Source organism: Apis dorsata, unplaced genomic scaffold (genome assembly GCF_000469605.1).
Source record: "Apis dorsata unplaced genomic scaffold, Apis dorsata 1.3 scaffold_4, whole genome shotgun sequence".
NCBI classification, from domain to species: domain Eukaryota; kingdom Metazoa; phylum Arthropoda; class Insecta; order Hymenoptera; family Apidae; genus Apis; species Apis dorsata.
The window spans coordinates 897,244-906,684 of NW_006263307.1; the positions used below are offsets into that span (position 1 = coordinate 897,244).

The 9,441-nt window shown below is 27.2% G+C and overlaps 2 protein-coding genes across 3 annotated transcripts; one reads left to right on the plus strand and one right to left on the minus strand.

The window, feature by feature from the left end:
- Nucleotides 1–609: 609 nt before the first annotated feature.
- On the minus strand, nucleotides 610–4,329 carry LOC102673179 (calnexin-like). Of its 2 annotated transcripts, XM_006607353.2 has the most exons (10): nucleotides 4,212–4,329; nucleotides 3,872–4,057; nucleotides 3,527–3,779; nucleotides 3,152–3,447; nucleotides 2,429–3,088; nucleotides 2,198–2,338; nucleotides 1,935–2,060; nucleotides 1,494–1,616; nucleotides 1,153–1,314; nucleotides 610–1,079 (listed from the first exon to the last, which is right to left on the minus strand). In XM_006607353.2, the coding sequence occupies exons 3-10, from the start codon at nucleotides 3,768–3,770 to the stop codon at nucleotides 1,023–1,025; spliced, it is 1,809 nt and encodes a 602-aa protein (XP_006607416.1). In that variant the 5' UTR covers nucleotides 3,771–3,779; nucleotides 3,872–4,057; nucleotides 4,212–4,329; the 3' UTR covers nucleotides 610–1,022. The 2 variants fall into 2 exon arrangements, with proteins under 2 accessions (XP_006607416.1, XP_006607418.1); XM_006607355.2 differs by lacking the exon at nucleotides 1,935–2,060 and having other exon boundaries at nucleotides 611–1,079; nucleotides 3,872–4,324.
- Nucleotides 4,330–4,971: 642 nt separating this feature from the next.
- Nucleotides 4,972–9,441, plus strand: LOC102675571 (brain tumor protein-like; the record flags this gene model as incomplete). Its single annotated transcript, XM_006607373.2, has 9 exons — nucleotides 4,972–6,493; nucleotides 6,679–7,010; nucleotides 7,094–7,298; nucleotides 7,371–7,866; nucleotides 7,949–8,116; nucleotides 8,187–8,437; nucleotides 8,541–8,898; nucleotides 8,985–9,217; nucleotides 9,379–9,441. Coding segments are annotated over exons 1-9 (2,787 nt in total), but the record flags the coding sequence as incomplete, so codon positions are not given.

The window sequence follows — 9,441 nt, forward strand, 5'->3', positions numbered from 1 at the left end:
TTTATAGTAATTTAATCTTTTTCTATGTTAATTTTTAATAATTTTTTAATAAAAAAAATTTATTGAAATTATTGAATAAAAGAAAAAAAAATTTTTACAATTTATTCATTATTTTTAAATAATTCCAAACTTAATAATTATAATATAATACAATATCATATAATACAGCAAATTATTTCATTCACATTATACAGTTTATTAACATAATAGTAAAGGAATGAAACATTCTTTAAGAAAAATTGTTACATTGAATAATATTATAAATTTCTATGAAAAATAGTAATTGATAATATTAATAAAATCTTATGGATTATATGTTAAAAATTCTTAAACATGGCACAATTCATGTACTTTCTTAACTAACTTTTAACTGACATTATGAAGTTATTAACAACTGAGTAGACAGTTAGTAAGAATTAGGCTATTTAATTTTAAAGTATTTAATATAATTTTGTATTTTATATTTTATGATAAATATCATCAATAATTTTTATTATATGAAAAGCAAAATTAAAATTTAAAATTAAGTATATTATTGTTGTTATCTATGACTGAATGATATCAAAAGAAGGTTAAGAAAGAATACATGATCTGCTCTTTTATTATTATACAGAAATTATTAATAAATGTATTCTATTATTTCATTTTTTTAATGTACAATAACAAAAATTACATTGCTACACATTATAATGGCATAAATTACATCAAACATCATTCTTACAAATTTTTGCTTTTTTTTTTTTTAAGTATTTGTATCATTCATACACGTGAGTAACATGCTTCAATGTGATAATTATTTGCTAAAAAAATATGACTTAATAAAAAATTATACACATGAGAATCAAAAAAATATCTAATTAATTTTTAGATAAAAATCTGAATTCTAGTGAATTGTATTATATGTAATTAGATACTGAAAAAATTCTAATGTTCACAATGGCAAGTGTTCAAGTGGAATGTAAGTGTTACATAAATACCTTAGTAATACGAATTTTTTTTATTTCATTTAATTTCAATTCATTCTATTCTTTATTTGGTTTTCTTCGCCGTGGTCCATCACTACCTATTTCTGGTTTATCCTGAAAGCAATTCAAAATTAAAATAAATTTCTTAAATTATTATTATCATAATAAAAAAGAAAATTTAACTAACATTTTCTTCACTTTCTATAATTTCTTCATTTTCATTCAGTTTTTCAATTTCTTCTTCTAGTACTTCAGTACTAGATGGCAGATTTTCTGTTTCTTCTTGTTTTACTACTTGTTCATTTGTTACTAAAGATTGTTTATCATCATCTTTTAAATCGTATTTATCCTAAAAAAATTAATTTTTTATATTTTATAAAAATATGAAAATATATTAAAAAAAATTATTTTTTAATATTTTCAAAAAATAAAGAATAAATTTTAATAAACTTCTAATTAGCATAATATGATTGTTTTATATAGTTACTATGGATATATATAGTTTGAAAACTAATGATTTTTTTATACCTGAGAAGCAAAGCAGCAACAATATATTACTAGCAATATGGGCAAGCCAGGAGCTATTATATATATACCCCATATCCAAGGATGTTCTGCAGTAAATGTACCAATCTGGCGCCATACACTCCACTATATAAAATATTTATAAAATTTCAAATTATATGTAAGATTCATAAACAAATTCTATCCAAGTATCATATTTACAAATTGATTTTTTAAAAATTAATCAATTTTTAAATATTTTTTTTTTAATTTTTCATACTATATGCTACTTCGTGTAATTTATAACTAACATAATTTATAATATATTTAATTTTAATACTATGAAAAAAATTTATATGGATATGTTATAAGAAGGATAGCGCATTATAAAAGGTATCATATTACACTTTCATTCCAATCTTACAAAAAGTGAATGATGTGTAAATCTGAAATCACAAAATATACCTCACGGATTCGCTTTAGTAGATACCAAATATATAATATAACTGGTATTGCACAATATATAAAATACAATGCCCACCAGCCTGGTTTATAATTTGTTGCTTTCAATATTCGACCCCATAAAGTTACCTGTATAGTATAGCGTACATGTATCGCATTTCATAAAAATAATAATTTTTTTATTCATTATCAATTCTTGATAAACTTAAGTTGTAAAATTAAATTAATAAATAATTTGATTAACTTTAAAAAAAAAAATCACTTACACTTTCCTCTGCAATTTGGGCGCGACGAACTTCAAATGTATTATCAGCCCAATATTTTGCTACTTCTTCATCATGAGTAATAACAATATTGTCAAAGAGGATGTCTGTAGACATTGACCAAAGTTCAAAGCCTACAGCAAACTATAAATTTAATATATTTATATTTAATACATAATATTTTCTATATTTAAAATTACTTGAAATATTATATGGAAATATATGAAAACATACAATAGGCATCATTTGGAATGGATGTTCATCATTAAAATAATTAGGATTATGTATTAATTTTGGCTTCCATTTGCCTTTATAATTTGGATTATTAATCAAAGGTGGTGACCATTTGCCTTTATAACGAGGATTTTTTTTCATTTTTTGCTTATATAATCCACATCCAGGTGCATCAGCACACTTTGGATTTGGAATTTCTGGAGGTTCCCATTCTCCATCCATTTCAATATCCCAATCATCAGGTTTTACAGAATCAGGATTAGATATCATTGGTGGTTCATCTTCAAGCCATCCTTCAGGCATAATATCGTCTTCATCAACAATTTGTGCTGGAGCATCTTCATCCCAATCATCTGGTTTAATAGCTGATAGATCAGGAATTTTTTCTTTGTCATCCCAGTCTTCTGGTTGAACATCAGTTGGATCTTCTATTTCCAAAGGTGGATTGACTGGTGGAGTAAAATCATCCAGCAAAGATCCAGAATTTACTATTTTATTATCAATCTTGATTTCAAAACTATTATCTGGCCGAATGATCAAAGTATATAGATGAGATTGCTTATCTTTGAAAAAATCTTCCAAACGTTCCCTTGGTTTCTTGCAATGCTTCTCTTCTATTGAACCATTCAAAGGATTTTTGTGTCGAAAGATAAAATGTAGCTAAATTAAAAAAAAAAACAATTTAGAATGTTTTTATAAAAATAAATATCTTTTATTTATTACCTTGTGATCATTTCCACATTTATCAGGGCCAAACATTATGGTATAAGGAGTTTTATCATGGAATTTTTTTAAATCTTGATGTTCTGGATGTAAAGTAAGCAATTTTAAATAAGCTCCTCCACATTCTTGACTATCTTGAAAATTCACTTCATATTGTACAATTAATGGTTTATCATTGAAATAAAATGGTGTAAATAATTTAGTAGATATAGCAGCATGTCTGGCTTTACTTTTAAGAACTAATCCTAGATCTCCCTCTTGGGCATGCTTTTTAGGTTCTTCTATAGACCAAATTCCTATCCAAATAATATTTATTATAATTTTGACAAAATATAAATATAAATATACAATTAAAGCCACAAATAAAAAATTAACCATCATATTTTGCTATATCCTCATCTATAGAATCCTTCTTAGCTTCAGATAGAATCCAATGTTCTTTAAACTTTTCTTCATCATCGAATGTTTCTATTAAATATGCAAAACCAGAGATTTCAGGTCTCTTATATACTACTTTTGATGCTACATTTTGATCATTATTATCATTATTTTCATTAGCATTAATACTACTACACAACAGACATAAATAAATAATTAAATTCGCTACAAGTCTGGCCATCTCATATTCCTAAAAATAAAAAATGCGGAAATTGATGTTGAATGAAAATTATTGATTGTAAAATAAAATAAAATAAAACTGAATAAAATTAACTTTCTTACCGAATTTAGACAACGAGCATCGATTCCTTAGTGAACCATACGAAAAGAAAAATTACAATACCTCGTAGATGACTTAATTAAATAATAAATAATAATTAAATTATATGACAAGAATGTTTGTGGCTATGCGTTCCAAAAAGCAGCAACAATGCCAAAAACGAGGCGGACAATAGAAAATAGTTCCACCTAATATAATTAATTAAATTATCAAATAAAATCTTGTAGCTAATAGCCCATAAAATAATGAAATAAAATGGTGAGTCAATTAAGCTCTTTTTTAAAATTAAATTTAATTAAATTTCTTATGAATTTTTTTTCACTTGGAGAAAAATTAATCGACTTTTAAGAAAATTTTTTCATTCGTATATCTTCTGACGTGTGATTATCCATGTAATATATGGTTTCTCTTGAACATCGTACTGTAAAATCTCGTTACAGTGATTCGCATTACAAAATATGAAATTTTCTAGAATAGAAAAAATTCTAACACTAATAAACAATAATTTATATTTCTATAAATTGCTTTAAGAAGACTATAAAATTTAAAGATAAAAAAGTTTATTATTTATTAATTCAATATTTGAATACTATGATTTTTTTAAATAATTTTTTACATATATAAAAATTAATAGAATATTAAATAACGTTGAGTGAAAACCACTGTTAAGAATCCCAACTATAATATACATGAAATATTATATCGAATTCAATGTTATATAATTTATATGAAATAATTATTTGATTATTCGAAAAATGATGATTACATTTTGTTGTATAAGAATAAATAATTTTTAATATTTTAAATTATATTTTAAAATTATAACAAAATAATATAGTAATCTTTATATACATTACTCATGAAAACGTAGCATAAAATTTTTAAAATATTATTTATATATTTCTTCAATTAAATGATAAAGAAAAATTCAATATAAAATATAATTTTTTTTTTTTTTATTATAAACTCGAGAAAAAGATTGATATTATTATTCAAAATTTTCAACATTTTTAATTCATGACATAATTGTAAGATGTCTCTCGGTTTACTCGGTATCAACAAAATTTGAGAGTTTCTAAGCCTATATCGTTTGTAAGTACACCTATCATTATATTAATTGTTTGCAGGGCTCCTGCATTGGGGTCAACTCTTCCCGATTCGAATGATTTATTTCTTCGCTCTACATATGAAAAAGTCCGAAATATTTGCGGTTGAGACATCGTATAACAATTGAAATACAAATATAATCGTAAACGACTCGGAGATTCGTGTGATCGATAAAAATGTTTATTAGTACATTTAGCGTACAAGATAAAATGTCGATCGTATTCAAAACGAAAATTTAATACGAATCCAGTGAACAAGTATTTCGAGGCCAGTGTTTCAAATGTAAATAGAAAAAAATTAGCCAAACTAAACAAGAAACGAAAAGAAAAAAAATTAATTACGTATGATCACGAAATAGATTTCAAGAAATTTTTTATCTCAAGACACGAAACGAAAAAAAGAAAGAAATAAAAAAAAAAAGAAAATATTAAAACTGAAATGCTACATGACGGAAATTCGTCCATCATAGTGAACATTGTATATTGATTCTATTTTTTTCTTTTTTTGGTCAATGGACGCCACAAAAAGCATTATTTTATGTATACAATAATAAAAATCCCAGTTGGTGGAGATCAAGTATGACACAGTGTTTTGTTTCGTGATTAAACGATCGATGCTACGATGTCTTGGTCCTCGTGTTTCACAATCTGAAAAGGAGTTTGTGGCTTTTCTTTTTTTTTTTTTTTTGTAGATGTTCATCATCTTTTTTGTTAGAGTGAAACGTTAAAATAACGTTTAACGTTAGATCTTGCAATTATCTCGCAATAAGTCTGTAAAAAGTAAAAGTTATTCGTAATAACACACATATTTGCACGTAAACAAGAAAGAATTACAAGATGGCATCATCCATGGTTGCTGTTCCCTCTGGAACAGCATCAGTCCCAGCTGGAACTGGTATTTCACAAAATGAAGATGTGGAGAATGGGAATGTGTTTAGTGAACGAAATATAAATACTGTTAATGGATGTAATGAAACCTCCAATCCTGGTGATGCTTTGGAAGAAATAAATTGTGGTACTGGAGAAACTGGTGATCAAGAATGCGCTATTTGCATGAGTAAACTTTGTTCCCCACGAGTGCTTTCTTGTCTTCATGTATTTTGTGAAGCTTGTTTAGACAAACTTCTGATGGATGAGGCAGGTGATTCAAAGGTTAGCTCAGTTCTAATCTGTCCTCTCTGTCAACAAGAAACTTCCATTAGTTCTAAGGGTGCCGCATCATTGACATGTGACTATGTTCTAACGAATATACTCGACATGTCTGCAATTGAAAATATGGCTGTACTTTGTACCTCGTGTAAAGCCAAAGAGAGTGCAGTTGCACGTTGCTCTGATTGTGCCAACTTCTTGTGTCCGAATTGCAACACTGCACATCAATTTATGCGTTGTTTTGAAAGTCACAAGGTAGTGGCATTTGAAGATTTAAAACAATCCAACGAAGCTATACCAATACATAAACCTATTTTTTGCGAATATCATCCTGCTGAGAATATGAAGTTTTATTGTTATACTTGCCAGGTAATTAAAATTTTTTAATTTCTTTATTTTATATTTTAATAATTTATTAGAAATTTCTATGAGCCCATACAAAGTATGGATTATAAATAGATTTCATCTTATTACTAATATAATGTTTGATTAATAATGATTAGTAATGATTGGATATTATAAACAAACAAATAAATATTATTTGTTCAATTTAGGAACCTATATGTAACGAGTGTTTGCTTATTGAACATAAAGCTCCAGACCATCAATATGAACGATTAGTAGATGCAGAACCACGTCAAAAAGAAGAATTAATAAAACTTATGAATGAGAGTAAAGCTAGAATTGCAGATTGTGACCAAATGTCTGCGCAATTAGAAAATGCACTTAGTGAATTACAAGCACAACATGATCAAGCTAAAGATTTAATTGTAGAGACATTTCAGAGTTATAAAGCTGTCTTAGAAAAATGTCGAGACAATGCTTTAGTTGAACTTGAAAAATTACATTCAGATAGGGAATTAGAAATAATGGATACATTTCATAGGTTGGAAGAATATCTTTGTAATGAATATTATTTATATATATTTATTTAAAAAAATTTTATTAAATTATTGATCACTTTTGCAGTGTTGAAAAAACGGTAGAAAAAATAGAAGATGCTTGTCGTTTTACTTCCCGACTTCTTGAGCATGGTGACGCTGTTGAGATACTTGCGCTTCGTCGTATTGTAGGAACACAGTTATTGAATTTAATAAAAAATACACCAAAGCCAAATGTTTCTTTTTCGATTCAATTTCAAACCGATTACAATCAGTTTGAAAAAACAGTGAAGGTTGGTATATATTATATTTTTAATATATATAGAAGAGATTTTAATAAATAATTTATATAAACAAAATTATAGGAAGTCTTTGGTAAATTTCATACTGAGAGCACACCAGTGTCAAAATCTACTTCAGAACCAATTACAACCATATCTGGTGTTTCTGCAAATCAACAAATTGTTCATACTTCAATGGGCTGTCCACGTTCTATTAGTACAAGATCTCCCATTTCTCTTCCCACATCAATGCAATCCTCCTTTGAAGGTGAACCTTCGTTTGTTATACCTCCAACATCCAGTCCTCAAAACATTCAACCTCCACCTCCTGTATCCCTTCCTCCAGGTCCTATCCATGGACTTACTAGTATTCAAGAGTATAATCTACAGCAGTTAGCTAGTTTGGCAGAAAAAGTTGAAATGGTTGGAGACACGAATGTAGTTGGTCCTAGTTCAAATCCTAGTCCAACACCACCTTTCACTTTAGCAGATTTATTTGCTGGTGATTTGAGTTCTACCAGTCATGCAATTAATAATTTGCAAGCTCTTGCAAAATTAGGAAATACACTTGGTAATCAAGGTATAAAACGAAAAATATTACTATTTATTTCTCTTATATAATAAAATAATGTAATAATTTTGTAAAATTTGTTTATTTTCAGATCTTGGCAATCCTACTATTAATGGTGGCAGTGGATTAGTACTTGGTAGAGGCCCTTCGCCAGCTATTGTAGATACACCAAACCTAAGTTTAGCTGCTAATAGTCTTTTAAATGGAGGATTTCAATCATTGTCCTCGTCTACTTCCCCAATACTTTCACAGGGTGCTGGTAAGATTTTTTAAATTATTTTAAATAGATATTAATATATTTTAAATCAATTGAAACAATATAATTACAGACGATTTAAGAGGAGATTCTATGCATAACATGCCTGTAGTAGTAGGAAACACAGTTGGTAATGTAACAGGTTCTGGATCTGGAAATTATGCCCATCCACGTTCGAATAACACGAAATTAACTCCTATGCACATTAGATGTAAATTTGGACAGTTAGGTCCCAGTAAAGGTCAATTTAGTTCACCTCATGGATTCTGTTTAAGTGCTGACGAAGACATTATTGTTGCTGATACTAATAATCACAGAATTCAAGTATATAATTATTTTGACATTTAAAATATTTAATTTGATATTTAATTTAAAAAATTAATTAATTTAAAATCTTTATTCACTTTAATATAAAATTTGTTTTCAGATATTTGAAAAAACTGGTATTTTCAAATTCCAATTCGGTGTTCCTGGTAAAGAAGAAGGACAATTATGGTATCCTAGAAAAGTCGCTGTGATGAGAAATAGTGGGAAGTTCGTTGTTTGTGATCGAGGAAACGAACGATCGAGAATGCAGATATTTACAAAAAGTGGTCACTTTATTAAAAAAATAGCAATTCGTTACATTGATATTGTAGCTGGTTTAGCTGTGACAAGCGAGGGTCATATTTTGGCTGTTGATAGTGTATCACCAACAGTGTTTGTAATCAGTGATACAGGAGATTTATTAAGGTGGTTTGATTGTAGTGAATATATGAGAGAACCAAGTGATATTGCAATTAGTGGTAAATAATTTTTAAACTTTATAAATTTATATATATTATAATACATACATTATAAATTTATAAAAAGTTTTCTTTTTTATTTACAGGTAAAGAATATTTTGTTTGTGACTTCAAGGGGCATTGTGTTGTAGTGTTTAATGAGGAAGGTAAATTTTTGCGTCGCATTGGCTGTGACAATGTAACAAATTTCCCAAATGGGATCGATATTAGCGATGCAGGAGATATATTAATAGGAGATTCGCATGGAAATCGTTTTCATGTAGCTGTTTTTTCAAGAGATGGTTCTTTAATTTCTGAATTCGAATGTCCATATGTCAAGGTAAAACTTTTAATAAATGTTTCTTCAAATGGATTTATAATATCAATTTATTGATATTAAGTTATATATTTTATATTAAAATATATTAAAATATTAAATATTAAAATATATAATTATATATTTATACGAATATTATTATATAATTGACGGAATTTTTTCAGGTCTCTCGATGTTGTGGCTTGAAAATAACTTCAGAAGGATATATCGTAACTTTGGCTAAAAAT

Bases quoted from the DNA above. Each gene is read 5' to 3' on its own strand.
- LOC102673179 (XM_006607353.2), bottom strand. From the start codon at position 3,770: ATGGCCAGACTTGTAGCGAATTTAATTATTTATTTATGTCTGTTGTGT. The intron at 2,339-2,428 runs GTATGTTTTCAT...TTAAATTTATAG, and splicing joins CATTCCAAATGATGCCTATT to TTTGCTGTAGGCTTTGAACT. The intron at 1,617-1,934 runs GTATATTTTGTG...TATTTTATATAG, and splicing joins TACTAAAGCGAATCCGTGAG to TGGAGTGTATGGCGCCAGAT.